The sequence below is a fragment of the Poecilia latipinna genome, unplaced genomic scaffold, assembly GCF_001443285.1.
Source record: "Poecilia latipinna isolate Pla-1442-1.1 unplaced genomic scaffold, P_latipinna-1.0 Scaffold11, whole genome shotgun sequence".
Classification (NCBI taxonomy): domain Eukaryota; kingdom Metazoa; phylum Chordata; class Actinopteri; order Cyprinodontiformes; family Poeciliidae; genus Poecilia; species Poecilia latipinna.
This window is the reverse complement of record NW_015112627.1, coordinates 460,388-481,155: the sequence shown is the minus strand read 5'-3', so window position 1 is coordinate 481,155 and position 20,768 is coordinate 460,388. Positions and strand designations below refer to the sequence as shown.

General features: G+C 40.2%; 1 protein-coding gene across 3 annotated transcripts in view; it reads left to right on the top strand.

Moving 5' to 3' along the window:
• The window catches only part of galnt1 (UDP-N-acetyl-alpha-D-galactosamine:polypeptide N-acetylgalactosaminyltransferase 1), a 72,524-nt gene that overhangs the window by 26,455 nt on the left and 25,301 nt on the right, over nt 1–20,768 (top strand). For all 3 annotated transcript variants that reach the window (XR_001424670.1, XR_001424671.1, XM_015030075.1), the window contains exons 3-8: nt 11,101–11,240; nt 11,336–11,504; nt 17,611–17,777; nt 18,306–18,433; nt 19,301–19,380; nt 19,711–19,881. Coding sequence is in view for 1 of the 3 variants with exons in the window: in XM_015030075.1 (XP_014885561.1) it covers nt 11,102–11,240; nt 11,336–11,504; nt 17,611–17,777; nt 18,306–18,433; nt 19,301–19,380; nt 19,711–19,881 (854 nt within the window). In the remaining 2 variants the exon portion in view is untranslated. The remainder of the gene's footprint in view (nt 1–11,100; nt 11,241–11,335; nt 11,505–17,610; nt 17,778–18,305; nt 18,434–19,300; nt 19,381–19,710; nt 19,882–20,768) is intronic.

Sequence of the window (20,768 nt, the reverse complement as noted above, 5' to 3'; positions counted from 1 at the left end):
TGTAAATATAAAAAAAAACACTCCAGTTAAAAAAAATAAAAAAAAAAAAAAATATATATATATATATATATATATATATATATATATATATATATATATATATATATATATATATATATAAAGAAAAGTATATAAAATTCTCAATTTTACAAATGAGGTACTTTAAAGATCAGATGTAGCTAATGAGCATTTTGTCATTCTATTATTGGACCTTATAAATATTCATATTTTTCTTAGGTATGTGCTGATGTTACAATTCTCTATATAAAGGGAAAACATTGTTAAAATGTGCTTCATGTTGCAAGGTTTCTGCAAGGCCTTTAAGAGACTCCTTAACTGTAGGTCTTTAATTTAATCTGTGCTTTTGTTCATTCATTGCTTCTCCTGTCTTTTTTTTTCTTTTTCTTTTTTTTTTTTGATGAATGCCCCTGTGACATTCATTTGCTCTGTCATTGGTAGTTCTGGGAGAGGAGTTTAAGAGGTATTACACTGACAAAACTACAATCCCTTTATTACAGGGAAGCAATAAACCCAGTTAAATTCAACTTTCCACACAAACCTGCAAAACATTTCCCCTCCTGAAACTCACTTTGTGGATGTTTCGGCAAATTAAATCAAAACATTTTGGTTATTTTATTATCTTAACAGCTCTTTCGCCATCGGGGAGCATGTATTCAGCCACGGCTTGTAACTGGTTTTCATATTTGGCTGTTACTGGTCATCAGCACATCAGAAGCAAACTTAGTAGACTAGGTGTTCAACATAGTTATATTAGGTGTAAAACTGCTTGACACAGTTGGCAAACAACTTCAATTTCACAATAACTTGGAAGTGGTAATATTGTTTTAAATGGTTAGATTTTCACTTAACAGTTCTTTCTAGACAAAAACACTCCAAAGATGTAAACTTTTTTTCTATTTATTGCTTTTTTTTGTTTCTGAAAGCTTTAATTAATCCTAATACTTGACCTTTCCTCCCTTTTTGACATCTTTGCCTAACATATAAGGGAACAAAGAAAAAGTCAACCACAGCTGAGCAGTAAGTTGGCTTTAGCAACGCCACCAAGGTTTTATGTAAATTATCCTGTTTTATTATGAAATGTGATTCCAAGTCCCGTTTTCTGCTGTTGTGAAACCACTGCACGATTGATTAAACACTGGGTGATCAGATTACTGTTATTACCTCCGTCTGGAGCATACTGCTGATCAGCACTGCCTGTAGACTAACAATAGTTTAGTTTAATAAAACTATGTTTAAGAAATTTGGAGAAAATCTCAAGACACTTTGGAAATATTTCCCAGGGCAGATAAAGCATTACTTGTTGTTCTTTCTATTTTCTTTACTCTGCAGTAATGATCAAAACGGGTTGTAAACATCAGATAGTAAAAATTTTGCTCCTAACATCTGTATTTTATGAAGCGTTACAACCTTTGTTAGCATTAAGTATTACCTGGCTGCATGTTATGCCATGGGAAACACCTTTTGAGTTTTTGATTGGATAATCCCGACAAGGGAAAGAAACTGTGACGGTAAACGTGAAGGTATCTTTGGACGGCTCTGTGTTGGAACTTGTTCCCGCATCAAGAGTTGTGAGTAATGCTGTTAATTTGCCTACCCATAGCACTGATGTCATAGGACCGGGGTGTTTTGGACTTTCTGAACAAACTGTAGTTATGAGCTAACAGTGTTATTAAAGCTGCCAGATGTGGTCCTGCCATCTTCCTGTTGTCAACACTTAGACAGTTCTCTCCTCTGTAATTTACATCTAATTTGGGTGAAACATTTGAACTACCTCTTTCCATGTGTTGATCTCTTTAAAGAAGCTGCCTTTCCTTTTGTTGCACCCAGCCCTAAAAACCTTATTGTGAGTCAGTGCTCCTAGTAATTTTACTAATGAGCTCCAAAATGCTTAAAGCAAACGCTAACTATGCTATCATTTGGATTCTTATGCATTTCCATTGGTATTTAAACAAATAAGAAAATCCTATCATCATTTTTCAGTGTTTGAGTTTGTAAAACTAATTATACCATCAGGTAAAGATAACTTGAGTAAACTTTCATTAAGGGGAAAAAGCTATTGGGGAAGAAAAAAAGGGCCCTATGTGAAAAAGTTAGTCTTGTTTCCACACCTAGTCGGGATCATTGCTGACCTGTTACACTGTAACAAGAAATCACTAAAATAAAATCAAGCTTTTTGAGAACAGAAAGTCACCGACATGTTTTGGTCTGCCAAGTGAAGAAAGAATAAACCTCTCTGAAATGGTCCAGCTACCAAAATAATCCCATGCATATCCTAAAAGTCACAAAAAGAGCCCAGAGCAACATAAAGAACTGCTGGTCTCCCTCGGCTCAATAACAAAGATCATCAGTGGAAAAGGCCCATACATTTACCTAAAAACCGCTTGAGGGGACACATTCTGAGCACTCATGAGTCTAAAGTGCATCTTTTTGGATACGTATATATATATATTTTTCACATTATGTCTCATGTGAAAAGCCAGTGTGATGGTTGGGGACACGTTTGAGCTTCAGAACCTAGAAGACTTGCCTCGGTTGACGGAGCCATGAATCCTCCTCAGAAAATCCCAAATGAGAATGCCTGGCTGTTGTTCTGTAACCTCACATTACCTGTATTTAATCAGGAAGTCCCGCTGGGATTAACAATATCATTTTCAGGGGAGACTTGGAAAGGTAGCACCCACACAAACAAAGTCTTAAATCCAGCTGAGATGATGTGGTAAGACCTTAACCGGCCAGTCATTCTAATAATCCCTCCGACATAACTAAGCAAAGAGCTGTGGGGCAAAATTCCCACACGTCAATGCCAGTTATCACACACACTTTATTGGGATTGCTGGCGGCACACCCAGTTATTAGGTTATGTGAGCAATTGCTTTTCCACACTTTACCAGGTTGGTTAAGATAGCTTTTTCCCCCTTGATAAATAAAATCCTTTTTCTTTCCTCATTTATGGAGGAAAGGAAATGTTGTTGTGATGCCTTAGCCTTTCAAGCCTCGCCTGTTTGTTGTGAGCTGTAATAGTAATAGAGTGGAACAACAGTCAAACATGTAATGTCTGGCACGAAACTCTCCTGGGCAAAAACAGTTTAGGCTGTATGTGTCGCGGTTTGATCAGCATGTGTGAGCTTGTGCTAATAGTACTTAAGGAGACGCCTTCACAGTGGGTTGATGGTGTCAGATTTATTACTTGTGTAAATAAAGAAATCAGATTGAAGTAAATAAATAAAAAATGAAGTTCTTAAAAGAGCAGCTGAAGCGGACTGGCGTCAATCAGACCAGCAAGGCGTGATAAAGCGGGGCCTTTTGTCGGCCGCAATTTCTTTTTAATGCATTCAGTGTGTGTCTTTGAGCATGTCCGCCATTTTTTTTTTTTTTTTTTTTTTTTTTTTTTTTGGGGGAGCACAGGGGTGCTCTCTGTAATCATTAAGAGAACACCAGCTGTGTAAGTAATGTGCATTGATTCTGGCCAAAAATGCCTCAGTGATTGGAGATTGAAGTGAGCAATTCTACTTTGCTCCGGAGCCAAGTTTTGCATCGGTAATCGATTTCAGCAGGGACTTTTGTGCTGCGGTTGGCTCTTCTCTCTGTTTAACTCTTTTGGTATGTTTCACCAAAATAAACAGTGCTTATTGACTGTTGAGCCGTTACATTACTTTGGGACAGAAATAACTGAATAATTGTTTTACACCGATGCAACTAATTATTGCAAATCCTACAGTCAATGCAGTGGGGGGTTACCACCAGAGGTGCTGGGCTGGCTCTGCAAAAAAAAAAAAAAAAAAAAACACGGAGGGCTCAGGAGAAACTCCAACACTTTTCCTTTTTCCAGCTGCGTTAGCTGGATGTACTTTCTTCTTGCATTAAAGAATCGGAATAAAATGTGCCTGCACTAAGGGGCAAATACACTTTACTTGCACTTTTTTGCCTTTGCATGCAAAGCAGGAGTCACTGCAACAGAGATCAAAACTATTTAAGCTACAAATCTACAACTTCACTCGTCCGTAGCTCAATTTATTTAACTTCTTTTTTAAATGATTACTTTTAGAAATGTTGCAGAAGTCCCACAAGTCCTTTTATACAGCTTTTAATGCATCCACGACTCTTCTCAAAATAAAGAGAAGAATATGACAACAAAAAAAAAATCTTATTCTTTTTATCAAAATAAACATCAGAGAGTAACCTATCGAAAATGCTTAGAAAAACAACATTGAATATTTCATCGAACAATTTCTTCAAAGGATAAATTGCAGCTGCGCCAACAGAGCAGAGCCCAGCCTCTGGTATTGATTATTGATCAGGGTCTCCAGTAAACATGCGTGTCCCAACAGCATCGCATTACCATAACACTCATTATCATGCTAATAAATCTGTCAGTAGTATTGACTCAGAACAGTTGGCTTTGGTTTTACACACCTGCCACGTCTCTTAATGGTGGAAGCAAAATCAAGAGCCCAAAATCCAACTCATGATTTATTGGCTGACGATGGAAAAGCAGCAGAATAACACGCAGATGGTTATTTCTGAAAAAAACGTTTCTGCTCTTTGCCCTAGCAGAGTTGAATTGGTGTGTTTCTATTAGTGGCCATGTGTCAACATTTGTAGCTAAAAAAAAAAAAGGAATTTGGGAAAAGGTTCTCCTAAATTATACAAATGGGACCTGGAAGTATTGGGTGAGAATATGAGATTAGCTTCTTTTTGTTTTGTTTTTTTTGTTTTTTGTTTTTTATTTAGCCGTGTTCAGATCTGAGGTGATTAAAAACAGCCGTAAGCAGTAAAAAAGCACTTATCCATCGGATAAACTTTCTAATAATATGTTTGGGAACAGAGCTCTATGAACAGCCATCGTCTTTGGCCTGCTCTCTTTATGGAGGGTTTCAGTTTCACTTGCTAAGTTGTCAAGTCATCAATCCTCTGACTGTGAAGACCAACAGAGTTCTGTATTAATTTAAAATCATTTTTGCGTTGATCTTGCATTAAATTCACATTTTCGGAAACATGGAAGTTTGTATTTCTCTTGGATTTAAGCCAAAATTTCTCTTGGATTTAAGCCAAAATTATTACAGTTAACCGAAATACACTAAGATGCACCTCTACATAACTATTATAAACATAGCCGTACCGCTGTATCCCGTCTCTCTCCCTCTCCATCCTGCCTCGACCTTCGCGTTGTTTGTCTTCGTCCTCTGAAGCCTTTCCGCGTTCCTCGGTTCGTGGTTATGATCTGATATGAAATGACCTGAGACGGTTCACCATATGTCGGCGGCTGTGTATCTGTTCCTGCACATGGAGCCACAGACAAGGGGCTGGAGGCCACCTTGTTCCGTTTTGCATCCCTAATATTAGCCTGCGCCTTGTTCTGCTCCAGTTGAGGGACATTACCGCTGCTCAGATAATCAGCGCTCAGATCACTGTTGTCTTGGAAACTATTGAGCTTATCAAGCTCGTGTGACCCAAGGACGGCTCGCAGACGGGAACAGCCTGACTGCAGGTTCTTACTCACTGAAGATGCTTCAGACAGATGCACTTTTTTTTTCAGGAATAGTCGTCAGTTTTGAATGAGGTGATTTAAAATTGCATGCATTTGGTTTGCAAAGTGCAATCCAAGCTTTCATCATAGCGAGTGAGTGAGCCAGCTGTATTTATCTTAGAAATTAGAAGCAGCAACATGTGAATTTTCAGGGTTCCTCCTGAAAAAGTCTGAAATTTTGCAGGTCTGGATTAAAATAAAACTAGAAAATAAGTGCTTATTTTTATTCCTAATCTTGTTCTCAAAATGTCTCGGCTTCAGTTCGTTCTTTTGTTTTCTCCTGCTTGTTAATACACACCCTTATCCTTGCTTTCTCCCTTCCATGTTTATGCCCTCTTTTTTTCTTTCATTCTTCCTCATTTTCTTCATTCTTTTATTCTTTGTCCCTTCTTTACTTTTCGTTCTGTCCGTTCCTTTCTTCTGTCTGAGCTTTGATCATTGTGTTCTACCTCTTTCTTTTTGACCTTTTCTTCCTGTGTTCTTCTTTCTGCCCTTTCTTTTGTCTTTTCTACTTTGCTTTACTTACTTTCTTTCATTTATTGGCTCTTCATTTTGTCCTTCTTATTCCTCTTTTCCTTTATTTTGTCCTTCCCATTCTTCACTTATATCCTTCAGTTTTCTCCCCCTCTGTCCTTCCTTCTTTACTTGCTCCTATTTTTCCTTTTTCACTTCTTTGTGCCCTTTCTTTCTTGTCTTTTCCTTCTTCTTGTCCTTCCTCTCTTTTCTCCTTTGTTTCATTTCTTCCATTCCTCCCTCGTTCCTTTCTTTCTTACTTAAATTCTTGTAAAGAACTAAGAACTCTGGGAAACTGAGTCTGTGAAAATAAATTCCTACATTAAAAATCTGTGGGAATTCTTGCTTCATAGAGCCCCCCTCATCCCCCCCTCACCCCCATTTGTTTAAATCATATAAACATAAAATCCTCAAAAGGGAGGCTCCTTAGATTCAGACATAAATTGTGATGCAAGAGAAGCCCCAATTCTTCTTGTTGAGTTTTTCCCAAGTGCCTGTGAGAAACCGCGGTTGTGCAATCTCTAAAGGCGGATTAAGCCTTTAGAGAAGAGGAGGGGAAAATGAAAAGCGACACGGAGAAGGATGTGAAGGGGGAAATTGTTCTTGTAGGGAAGTAGTGATGGCAACCACTCTTGAAAGACAACATCACCAAGAGAGGAAAAGGGAAGTGGGGAGGAGTGGAGGGGTTGATGGTGGCTGGGAAAGGTCCTACGAGATGCCCAGCCTGGAGATGGAGGAGAAGGATAGCGGGAACGTGATATGTTAATAAATCAGGGAGCATGTGGTGACGGAGGGACGGGGAGTTCTGTGTCTGTTTAATGACAGAGGGAGCCCGTCTGTTTTAAAGAGCGACTTCAAAGAGACGGGCACTCGACGTAAACTTAACCTCACACATGCAGTTCACACACACACACACACACACACACACACACACACACACACACACACAGAAACAAGGCCTGAGGCTGCCTAGAGCACATAGGAGGCCTGAGGTGTCCTCTGTCATGCACGATTACAAATCGAGCCTGCGTAGAGGCATGCAGACGCTGCAGTGAGAACATGTGTAGGTGTGTAACTCTATTCAATGTCTATCTACATCTTCTCTGCTGCTCCTGGAGCACTTCCTTAGCATTCAGTGAGGTCAAATAACACTCAGGAGAGCACATTTACAATGTAGTAAGTAAGTAAAACTTTGCTTATACAGCACCCGAAGTGCTTCAACAGAGAATTGGAAAAAAAAATTCACAAGGCCAAATCGAAAGCAGATTTCAAAAGGTGTTTTTAGCTGGCCTTTAAAGAAAAACTCTGAGCAAAATAATTCAGTTGTTGCTCTGTGATGGATTGCTAGCTCTTAGCATTGGTCTTCTAAGAGAAGTGCTGTACGCTTGGCAGAGAGTGTTCGCCTTGTCTAGCAGAAAAGGTGAAGAGAGTAATGTTCAGCAGCGGTTAGATGAGGACAGGAGGGTGAGAACTGAACTTCAGCCTTTCCATTCTTCTGGAATTTGAAGTTTTTTTTTGTTTTTTTTTAAAGGATAACAGCGAGCGAAGCAATTTGACACTCCTCTATTTTTTATAAGGAATGAAGAAGTTTTCAAGCAGCTGCTCTACAAGAAGATTTCTGAACCGTGTCCCCAAAACATCTCTGAACACATCTCTGGATGCAGCCAGACTGCTAGTTTTCTGTGTTTTAGGGATTGTCTGAGAGATGCTGCCAGATTGAAAAACTTTTTAGTGCTTTTCTGTGGCTTACACGAAAACATTACATTTAGAAAAGCTGCAAGGTCAGGAGCAGTGTGGAGATCAGAGAGCATTCCCTTGGCCAGGCAATTTGTCATCGTTTTGAGCCAATACCGCACCGTCTGTACATACTGTCCTCAGAATAACACCTGTCTTTTGCGAAGTGTTTATTTCTAATGAAAGCTTCTGTCCCAGCTGCAGTAAAATATAAATACCTATCAGTTGTAGTGAAATTAAAGACTAAATGATTATGTTAAACCGCCATTTACAATGATTATCGATATGGATCGATATTTATCTTCAGTGGAGTTTTAATCATTTAATCAATACGTGACATAAATTGATTGTTACTCTCTTGATAATGCTTGAGCTGTGTTCCACTTGTAGAAGGACGAGATCTAATTAAAAACAGAAAAATCCCTGAGGCCGACATCGCAATTGGACAAAGTACTGCATTGTTATTTCACTGAAACTGTTTCGCTCGCTGCCACAAGCTTGTGAGGAGGAACAAACTTGGACAAAGGAGCTAAGTCTTTGCTGTAGTTTTCTGCTGCGCACACCTTTTCGTGTCACCAGAACCCCATCAGCCGGAATTTAGAAATGCTGCTCTGCAGTTTTCCTCCCTCCCAAGCTGCCTAAGCAAAGCTTAACTAAGCTAAGCTAAGCTAGCTATGCACAAGCACTTTTTTTTTTTTCCTCCCCCCTCCCAGGGGCATGAGAGAAATAACTGTGGCCAAGTTAATTTTCTTCCCTCTGCTTGTGCGGCAGCAACCTGAGGGATCATTGAGGCAGAGAATCAGTCAGAAAGAGGCGAAGATGGTGCTGGTGGAGAGAGGGAAAGAGGAGCAGTGGAATTTTAATGTGGCTGTCTTGTCTTTTCACTGCCCACCAAAAGAAAGCAATTACTATCACAGCCACTCTCCCTGCGCTGTGTTTGCTTACCTGTGAGTCTGTGTGTGACGGCACTGAGCGCACAGCGATTTTTGTATGTCGGCCGTATAAAGGGGAGACGTACACACTGTTGGGTTCATAGAAACACTTTAGTTTTTGCTTCGCAACTTTTCTGAACACTAAAGTTTCTAAGAAACCTTAAAAGCGTCACTCTGTAATGCGGCCGTCAGTGTTCACTTTGCCTACGGGGATGTTAACCTTTAAAACAGAAAAAGGACTCATTTTTCTGCTCTGGACTGATGGACAGAATGGTTTGTTTTGTACAGCGCTCAGTGTGAGGCTCTGCAAGGATGTAGCATTTGAAGCAAGACCCATAAACATGGCTGATAGAAAAAGACAGATAGAAATATTGCGGTAAAACTAAGGTAAAACTTTGGTTTAAAAATGTAAAAGGCAAATTATATTGTAAAGTTTAGTTAGGGTGTAATGATGCAATCTTTTCGTATCATGATTTTGTACCACTATTAATAGTGTCATGTTTCTATTTTGCAAAAAAAAAAAATAAAACTGGGCTGAGGATCAGACAAATGTGCAAATATATATATATATTTTTTTTTAAATGTGATGAAATTTCAAAATAACATGTGAAAGAGACACAGGGCCACCACAAGTGAGAATTGAGCAATATAATATATTTTCACATTTAGAAATCATCACAAAATCTCCAAAGGCTCTGCTGATCCACTAGTATTAGATTCTCATCTGTATAACTGTCTGATTCGCTCTAGTGGGTCGCTTATGGTAAATTTGGCATTAATATTACGTTTAGCTGTACTTTTAAGCAGTGATTGACAACATTTGTAAATTCTTCAGTGGCCATTTTAATAAATGAGGTCACAACTTGCAGTGTGCAGATTGAACACACGAGGCACCCAGCATTCACTGTGGCATTTTTTTATGATCAGAAAAGCCATATTTTCTGGACTTTAAGTCACATAAAAATATGATATCCTCATTTCTTTGCATGCACCAAAAACAAGTCTGTAAAGAAACTGTATTGATTAGTTATAAAGTCTAGAACATGACACTCGGTGGCTGAAATGTTCTTTCTTTAGCAGCAAAATGGCTGAGAAGTTGCGTCAAAACCCAAGTTTTTAATAGAGTGTACTGTCAGGAATGTATTGTTAATGGATTGCTTCACCCCTACAATATGGAAACAAAATCATTCTAGCCTCTTTAGGCAAAACATGAAAAGCATCATCTCAGATTAAATGTATTTTTCTTTCTGAAATAATCCAGCCTACCACATACTAAACTAAAGGGGAAATTATTATGTGTGTGCATCTCATAGATCTCTCTTGGCAGGTTTATGGAGACCCATTCCATTTTGTGTTATATGGACTCCTATCATATCAGGCTGATGCCACCAATCAGTGTCGCCATTCGTGGCGTTTTGCAGCAGAGCTCTTTTTTTTTTTTTTTTTTGAGCCATTGAGGTTTTCAGAATAAATCAGGAATTAATAGCTCTGAACTTTGAGCCAAAATACATTTTCCCTCCAGGAAGTAGACAGAGGTTATTATTTTACTCGCATTAAAATCTAAAAGGATGCTGATCAACAGTTCAAACTTGTATTTAAGTAAACTTTCTAAGTCAAGTTTTTTTTTTTTTTTTTTTATGTAAATAAACTCTATAAGTTTTAAAAAAATCACTCCTCATCAGTACACAATCATGTACGTACACTTTTGGATTTATATTTACCTTCCAGTAATCAAAGCTCTCTGTAATATTCCCAGCAACCTCACTATAATATAAGAAACACCAATCCTCCCCTCTGTGCCCCGACTGCAGGCTCAGAGAGAAACACGACTCCGCGGTAAACATTATAGTACTGTAATAATCAGCGATGCGATGAGTGCAGAGTGTTAGAAAATGAGTAATGACGGTTTAAACCTGATGTGCCAGCTGATATGTCAACGTTCCCACAGCTGTAAAGGAGTCAGCCCAGCTCTGCAGCGTCTATTCGATTTGCCACGTTTTTTATGTCCGTCTTTTATAGAATTGGTTGTTGGGATTTTTTTATTTGGCTGTTGCTGACTTTTCATTGTTGGCTTTATGAAGGCGTGCACCATAAGTCCACCTCCATACTTTGGATTCTCAACAACTCACTCTGCAGAGAAAGTGAGATTTATGCAGATGGATACATTCCTGCTTCCATTTCTGCTCCACCATCGCTTTCACGATAAACAACAACCCTGTAAGGGATGTTTGAATCAACTCAGTAATTGTGACAGATATAAATGTTGTTTGCAAGTTACATTTAAAGAGCAGGCATAAACAGAAAATGTGGTTTAAGTAAAATATTTTTTTTTCCCCCATCATGTTTTTCAATTCTTTGTCCTTTCATTTTTAGGATGCGAAGGTTTGCCTACTGCAAGGTGGTTTTAGCCACCTCTCTGGTCTGGGTGATGCTGGACATGTTCATTCTGCTCTACTTCAGCGAGTGCAACAAGTGCGATGACAAAAAGGAGAGAGGACTGCCCGGGAGAGATGGTAGGTGCTTAAACCCACATTTGCTCTTTGGCGCTATGCGTTATACAACGGTATTTCTGAAAAAAATAACAAATCTGTTTGCGTGTGAATCGTAGATGGCCTGTCCAGACCGCGGGACGGGCCTGGCGAAGGCGGGAAGCCGGTGGTGATCCCTAAAGAGAACCAGGAGAAAATGAAGGAAATGTTCAAGATCAACCAGTTCAACCTCATGGCCTCTGAGATGATCGCGCTCAACCGCTCACTGCCTGATGTTCGTCTGGAGGGGTGAGCTGGCGGGTCACATGCAGTGGCGTTTCACTGGAAGTTATCAGACGGTGACTAAGGTTACGTTGCGAAAACAAAAAAGGAACACACACAAACCACTGAGTGGATTATGAAATGTGAAGGGAAGCAGGTTAATAAATATCACCATGGTAATAAAGACATGTCCACGAATTGTCAGGTTTAATGAAACTTGGTAATTGTGTGCTTTCACTGCTCCGTCCTTTCGAACATATTAGGACTCAAGCAGCTCATATGTTGCTCATAAGCTGCTCTTAAATTCTTACATTTTGATTCAAGCTGCATTTCTCCAGCCTGTCTGATGTCAGCTGTCAGTAATTAAGCATATTAAAAACAAAGACAATGTCAAGCTCTGTGTGTTACGGAGCGGTTACTGTAAAATGTATCATTTTAAAGTAGAACCAAGCAGATTAGAGTTTAAATGTTTCACCAACTTCACCTCGGGATTGGCTGAAGTTGAAGGTCATTCCCAAATCTGAGAGGATGAATACTCAGAAACGTGTCTCTTCTCTTCCTGTTATCAGCTGTTTAAAGTTGTTTTTTTGTTTTGTTTTTTTATTTTAAGTTCGTACATCTCGGTTCTTCCACATCACATATACTGAAAATAGCTTCTTCTTCTTTCACTAGCAACTTTTCCAAAGAGCTTTTCAGGCAAATATCTGTTCTGTTCTGTACGTTAACTTGGAGATTTTGTTGAACACATCGTTGACAGTGATCACATTTAGGCAAAAATATTTGGGCTCAACATGACCATGGGAAAAAGAACAGTGAGGAAAAAGTTGCTTAATCACAGTTGGTGTGGTCTTTAGTGCCATTTTTATTGATAATATTGATATTCAATGTGGTTTTCACACCATGCAGGTGTCTCAAGTACCAGTCTGTCCCTAGAGCAGAGAACAGCAATGGCCGCATGTCATTTCTGTCTTTACAAATAGATTTTTTTGTTCCTAATTTCTATTTTCCATTTGTTTAAAACTTGTGTTTTACAGAATAAACACATTCTTTCTCCTATTACTTATTTAATCAGTTAACGTGAAACATTTCAGCGCTAAGCAACCCAAAATTAAAGGGATTAATTTAACTCCTATTTTTGTACAGCTTCACAAAGATAATGCCAGTTATGAATAGACATGTTTAGTAAATTTTAACAGTAGCATGAACAGTGTGTGTTTCATCTCAAAGTAATGACACCGTCCTTCCCTCAGTTAAGTACCAACTGAGCAAGACATGAGCTTAATATTTTATAATGTTCTAACAACGGCATCTAAGACATTTATCATTTATTTCTTAGCGACTGTCTGACTCGGCAGACGCTGCTGGAGTCTGCAGAACGTCTGCTGATGCGAAGCAGTTTGACTGAGAGCTGAGCCTCTCAGTCACATCAGACAAACAGGAAGCTGCAGCAGCTGATATGATGCCACGTTCCCTGTGAAGATCACTGTAAAAAAAAAAAAAGAAAAAGAAAGAAGCACACGGACAGTCACAGATAACCCCGACAAATTAAGTCGCACATGGATTCCACGTAATTTAGTATTTTCCACTCAATTCCTTTTTATTCGTTATGTTTTTTGATTCAGTCCACACTTTTTGGTCCAATATTGTCATTCTGCTACCTCTTGGCTTTATGCTGTTAATGGCACCGTGTCGGTTTTAAAACGCCTGAAGCACAAAAAATCAGGTACAAATTGGAGCGTGCACAAAAATGAAGATAGTAAAACCAGATGAGATACCAGGAGAGGGAAGTCCGGGCTTGTGTGTTGTTGCTACAAAACATCCCACAGAAGTGAAGTAACACTTTGTCCTCCACAGGTTGCCCAGTGAACAGGAAGGTTTTGTCTGCATGGCTTTAAAGGGAAATGCCTCATTACCAGATGAATGACATAATAATAATAATAATTAATTTCCACGGAAACTAATATAATACTCAAGCCCATAAATGTAGCTACATAAGCAAAGTTTGCATTAGTTCCTGTTTGCTGTAGGTCATTCTGCCTTTCGGAACAGAGCAGCATGTGTCCAGACAGAGTCATGAAAGAAACGTCACGCTTGGTTCTGGAAGTCGGCTACAACTCGCCTCTCCTTTTCCCTTCGATCTCTTTTTGATTGTGCAGAGGAACATACATAGGTCAGTAATTGGGCTTTGCAGAGCGATAGAGAGAGGGAGAGAGAGAGAGAGAGAGAGAGAGAGAGAGAGAGAGATATGACTGTCAGGCAGAGGCATGTGCATACCAGAGCAGACAGGAAAGACAGAGGACATTGATCCATGAAATGGGTTTCAGTCTTTGAGTGAGAGTTGATTACCAGGTGTGTTTCCACTCTGCTTTCCTTTCGCCTATCTACTCTTCCAATTAGGAGATAAGACGGAGTCAATATCAAGAGAAGGAATGTGCACCTAGCTGTGTATAAGCATGCACATATTTGTGCATATTATTTATGTATGTGTGTGGGTGTACATGTGTGCCCTTGTGGATCGGCTTGTTTACTGAAAATAAGTGGAAATTAAACCATAGCAGTGAAGAAGCTTCACATTGATGCCACTCAAACGTTAAAATGAGCATTTTACAGAGCCCAGTCCATCTCGATGGAGTGTGTCTGGGTGGATCTCCAGTTTAGGAAAAACACTGACCATGACCACACCTTTTGGAGAACTTTCCCTTTTTTTCACACTGATTTCAGTGTCGTTGAGTACGCAGCCGTGGATGTATTGGGTTTTTTTTTTTTTTTTTCTGTGTGTAACGGTGCAAGAGCAATCCTGCCTAATTAAAACCAGTTTGCACACCCATCCCAAATATTCCCACAATCCTCTGGTTGGAGGAACAACCCTCAACTCATTACCCTGCGTCTCTGCAGCCAATTTTCTGTCACCCTGCCTGTTTGGTTGTGCGTCACGCCCAGCAAGGATTTGTTGTTCTAAATCCTCGGCATGTTATGTCACCTTTTTTTGCCGATTCACAAGTAGAACTGTAATGAATGAGTGGGCCTCACGTGTGAAAGAAACATGCAAACAAAAAACATCTTTATCGGCTGGAGGAAGGCTGAAAGGCCCCAACACTCCCCTGTTCTGCTATGAATCATCTACTACACTCATCAGCCTCTCTCCTGTGGAGAATATTAGGGCGCGCGCACACACTCATGCGCGGGGCAACGGCTGAGAATTTTTGCCTTATTTAACATTCTCCTGAGGCAGCTGCAGAATAAGTATACTCTTGACCTCCTCTCTGTCGCCGTTACATTCCTTCTGTCATAATCAGCAGCACAGGCAGAGGAAGCACTTCAGCGGCCGGGATGATCGCAAGGAGGAGGGGGAGTTATGAAGATGGAGGAAGGGAGATCATATTCCATTTGGCTGTTGAAAGAGCTGAATTTGTCAGTGGATGGAAGCCACTGGGGTGGTATCACTTCTGCCGTCTGCTGATGAATGAGCTGCGTATAGAGATATGACAAAGTAACTCATAGACGGTTGCATATCAGAGAGCAGGCATCATTCCTCCGTTCACGGACAGAGGGTGGAAACACACCGATGACCCCTTTCGGCTATATGGATGCACAGTGTGTCTCAAGTTTATTGTTAGAACAATATCGGTCTTCATATCTCAAAACGACTGTCTGAAATGCAATATATGTTGGGTGTTATATTCCAAGTGTCAAGTCTAAGGAGATGACATCGATGCCAAAGGTCATAGAGGCAGATGGTGGCATTAAAATGCCAGATAAGGAGAGGAGGCGAGAGGAAAATGTGGATTTATTGCAACGGATATCATTATCATAACATTAATGATATTTCCATCACTTGATTTTCCCATATTCTACACCCGCACTTTCAGCTCTCCCTCCGTCCTCTGCAGCGCCCAGCTGTCTGCCATCATGTCGCAGTTTGTGTAACCTATTTGATTGTACGGTGTCCTAGAAAGGTCAATAAAATGAAAAAGCCACAACAGAAGTTGTGCTGAAACAGAAGGTATGTTAAACTTGCTAGCATAACTTTTGTTTTTGCGTGACTTCCGTTTTTTTTTTGTACCCTTATTGGCTACCATAGACAATGGTTATCACTGACGCATTGTCAATGTACCGTGGTTTGGTAAAGTTGCTGGTAAATGGAGATCATTTGAAAACAATGCACCTCTACATCTCGACGTTTGATGAACAGGATGTGGGGGAGGGCTGCTTATCAGCATATCGAGGAAAAACAATAGTTTCACCTGGGTTTTGTGCCTCCATCACTGCGGTCCCGCTGCTCAGACAACCGAGACCCAAACTGTGTTTCTCAGGTGCCTTTGCTTGTCCTCTGTAGTAGAACTGAATTTTAATAAACTTTGTGTATTAGAACCACTTTTAAGGATTTTCAAGTGCAACTAGAATCCAGTTCAACTTCTTTTAAAGAAAACACATTTTTATTATATTTAGTTTTTAACTTTTAGAAGAAAAGCAAAATGTATAAACCCCAAGTTCAACTTACTAGAAATCCTGTTCAAAATCTGTCAATCCCATGTTCTCTGCAAACAACATGCAACGTATTTGGTCTGAAGCAACAAGGGCTGTTCACAGTCCTGGACTCTTTTTGTCTTTTTAAAATATATTCTAATTTCATTCTTCTCTTTCTGTCTTTGAATGGATCCCATGACTACACTCCTGACTTTTTGCAGAGTATTGTTGACTTAATTAAAGCGCATGTTTGCCAGCAGGGTCAGAATAGCTGATGAGGCAAAACCTCCAAGCAATGTTCGGATATTAATATCTAGCAGTCTAATGTTGCTGCCTCAAAATTTAGAATTAACCTTAAAACTCTTTAAATATTCCCAGAAATATTTAAGCACCCTCGACCGCTTCAAATGCGGTCGAGGGTGCTTTAATATAACACATTTAATATATTGTGTTATATTAAAGATCCACCCTTTTATTTATGCTTGAAAGTTTTAAAATGAAGAAAAACAAAACTTTTGCAAAAAGAGGATAGATATGTTATCTTCTAAGAGATGTTAATTTATATGGAAAAAGCTGTGAAGCTTTAACCAAACTGCTAAAACTTGCATTTGTTTTGAGTTGGAACTTTAGTTATGAAGGGCCACAGGTTGCAGACCCAAGGCTCAGGCGGTCAATGCTTGGTCTCAGTTTGGTTTTTCCATTCAGCAATTATCTGCAAACACAAATCAAAACTGGTTTTGGAATGGATGAGTCGGGCTAACTTTATTTAAAATCCATCTAGGATGCATGAATCAGGTTAAGTTTATTTGTGTAGCACATTTCAGCAACAAGAAACCTGATACAGTAACCAACTATGAAGCATTAATAAACATTCTCTCAAAACCATCATCATATCATCAAGCAAATGCCCATCAAATATATTGATCTATATTCCAGTTGACATGAATCAAAGACGACTCTAAACATCAGTGTAGCACACTGATGGTGCTAAGCTACATCATAGCCACAGCTATTAAAAATGTATTAATCATCTTTGCAGTGTAGCCGTTCCACGCTTTAGAAGCATCATTCATTGTCTGCTATTAAGAATATTTGTCCTCCTGATAGGTGGATGTAACCTTCTGACTGAAACTTTCCCAGATTTTTTTATTTTATTTTTTTTTCCCCCCTCAGTTTGATCCGTTTCTTGTTCTCTCGTAGGTATTTCATTATTTTCCCTCTCATAGAAGGAGAACTGTGAGCTCCTCTCTGCGATGATAATGACTCGAGATCTAATTAGGAACATTAATCAGCTGCCATCCTGCAGACTTGCAATCTGTCCTGCATCACTCTCCGGTGTTGGGAATATCTGTTTAGCTTCCACCTCATTATTCATCTCTAGTTTTCTTTGATGGGAATAAACTTTTAACAGGGTCAGGACCCAAAGACGCTCCGATTGGTTTAATGACGTCTTCATACGAGTTAGCTGAGCCGCGGTGCAGACCATCTTTCATTTCTGCTCTCGTGGACGTAAACAGAGTCTGGATTGTTGAAGTTCTCCTGACCAGTTTTTCTGTCCAAATCTCTGAAGTACCTGATAATTATTGCCGCAGTAAAAAAAAAAAAAAAAAAAACAGTTCAGTTGATTTACAAATTCTCTTCTGTTTGTTTAATTCACCCTTCAAAGGTGCAAGAACAAGCTATACCCCGATAATCTTCCTCGCACCAGCGTGGTGATCGTATTTCACAATGAGGCTTGGAGTACACTGCTGCGAACCGTCCACTCGGTTATTGATCGCTCTCCACACACACTGCTGGAGGAGATTGTCCTGGTGGACGATGCCAGTGAGAGAGGTAAACTCATACACACACTGCAGATGAGTGTCTCCTGTTTCAGGCTTAGCCTGTTTTTATTTAGCATTACTGTACATGCTTTCTGTAGTGTGTGTTTGCGGAACTAGTCAACATTTACATGTCTGCGTAGGGCTATGTGTGCCAACCCTCACTGGGCCATGCTGGTAATCCCTGTTTGGGGGAGATTAGGTCTTTAATTTGCCAGCCGCAGGGATTACACCGTTATAACCCACCGTTCCCCCCTCCCCACCACCCCAGCTGCAACCATAGCAACGATGCACCTTATGAGACCTCGAGTTGAATGCTGTGGAACGAGGGGGGGAGTGTTTGTGCAGGTAGAAGGGTTGCAGACATCCATGCCAAGACACACACACACACACACACACACACACACACACTGGCAGCACATAACATAATCACATAGTTTCCTTTGATCTCTGGTGCTACAAAGAGCTCAGCTTGTAATCCAAATGCTTAGGAGTTTGTTTCATGTTTGCATATTTTCTGTATTCTGTGTGTTTGTGTTAGATTTTCTGAAACGGCCGCTGGAGCAGTACGTCAGAAAGTTAGAAGTGCCTGTCAGAGTGGTGAGGATGGAGCAGCGGTCCGGACTCATCCGCGCTCGCCTCAAAGGGGCTTCCATCTCTACCGGCCAGGTGTGTGTGCGTGTGTGTGTGTGCACGTCTGGTCAGCCGTTGCTCCATGTTGTGTCATGCTGTAACTACAAACTTCCATGTGATTTATTGGGGCTGTTATTTGATTGACCAACACGTTGTAGTGTCTTAATTAGGAAGGAAAAAGCATACAACATTTTTTTTACATTTTTGACAAATAAAATGTGAAAATCATGCATTTTCAAAAACTGTTCTGCTACAACATCAAAGGTCTGTTAGGAAGCAAAAATAAATTGACAGGCCTAGTAAACGATACGTTCATCTGTAAAATGTCACAGAGGACTAGGTTAACTCTGGAGGATGTGCAGAGATCCACAGCTCAGGTGGGACAGACTGTTTACTCCACAAATCTGATCTGTTTTTTCTTTTTTTTTTTTTTTGAGTGACACGAAACAAAAATTATTGATGAAGAAACCCCATAAGAACAGCTAGTAGAGGCTGGAGCAGGTGTTCCTCTTTTAGTTGACAATGAACATAAACATGGAGCCTGATGTACAGTGAAATGATCTATGGAATGGTCCAGTCAAAGTACAAACGGTGGTTCTGCAATGGTGGTACTCAGAGGGGCTGAATACAAAAGCAACATGACTTTTGAGATTTTTCTTACAGGTACAAAATTTTAAAAGCCTCTTATCATTTTCCTTTTACTTCCCAATTTGGTTCACCTATCAACCCCAACATGGTTGCACATAACATGCAGTTAAAATGGATCATTTTGTGGCTTTAGCAAGACAGAACATGGAAACGTTTAAGAGCAATGTCTGTTTTTTCCAAGATGGTGTATGTGATTTTAATTATCCCGTGACCTGCATCTGATGACCGTCTAATGTTTTCCTGCTGGGTTGCCAGGTCATCACCTTCCTGGACGCTCATTGTGAATGCACCACAGGGTGGCTAGAGCCTCTGCTGGCCCGCATCAAACAGGACAAGTAAGGCCAAATTACAACAGACGCATGGACACTAGTGCCAAGTGTTATAAAGAATCTGTAAGCTGCTGCTGCTGAGCCTGCAGGGGGCTTGTCCTTGTGTTTAGTTCATCGTTGTCTGCAGTTTTAAAACCTTGTTTACTGCTTCCCATGAGCTCACAAACATCTACAGACATCTAAGGTTTACTTTTATTTATTTATTTTTTTTTTTTTAGAAATTTAGAAACCCCATTATCCGATTTTTGCATCCATTTGCCGACTGTGCTCCATTTCTCTGCGTGTGTCGTGTGTTTGAACGTCGACCTGTTTCTGTTTGTCCGATCGCTCCTCCAGGAAAACGGTGGTGTGCCCCATCATCGACGTCATCAGCGACGACACGTTCGAGTACATGGCGGGGTCCGACATGACGTACGGAGGCTTCAACTGGAAGCTCAACTTCCGCTGGTACCCCGTGCCCCAGAGGGAGATGGACCGCCGCAAAGGAGACCGCACGCTACCCGTCAGGTGCGGGAGCCGTTACACGCCGCAGCAACCTCCAGTAGATTTCCAACTCATTTCTTGCAGGATTATCAGGCTGTTTGTTCTGATTTCTGTGCAGCTGAGTCCGACCTCTCTCTCTTGCTGAATCATGTGTGAAAAGATTTTCCCTAAGAGACCAAATAAAATAGTCAGACACTTCAAATCCTTCTCGCGCTCCATTCATCAGCCGTTTGGAGTAACACACCCTGTAAGCTTTAATGCCGCTGACAGACATTCGCAGTTGTGTGAAGCAGTTGTATGTAACAAATCAATTGGACATGCTTAATCATGAGATGCTTTCGGGGCGGCAGCACTGAGTGAACGCACTGAACTTTGTCTTGCAGCTGAACTCTGTGTCGCTTTATGATTCCTGTTGCTTTGCCTCTCACACTTTAGACCTTGAAGCAGAAATCAAGAGTTTATTCCTTGCTGTCTGTCATCTGTGCTTCCTGCTCTTGTTTCGAAGCTTGCTTGACGCCACTTTTCAAGGTCACTCAGATAATGTATCTTATGTAACTTGCACAGTGCCCTTGTTTTTGCTTGTTTTCCACCGTTCTGCTTAGCAGAATTTTCCTAAGGGTGTCTCGTAAGTGGCCTAAAATGTAGAAAAATGGGTCGCGGTGTCAGGGCAGAGAAGATTATTTTGCATTAGGAGACGAACCCCATTCTGTCACGCAGCAGTGAGGCTTTGCTACTTAAAACTGTTTTTTTTGGTTTTTTAACGTTAAAGTGAGACGACACTAGCCAAAGAAATACCGCTGATGAAACTGTGAAATGTCTCACTTTGATTATCAAAAAGGTTTATAGCTTCCATGTAATCCCATAAAATTGAAAAGTTGCTGAGCAAACATTTCAATCAATCAATCAAATTT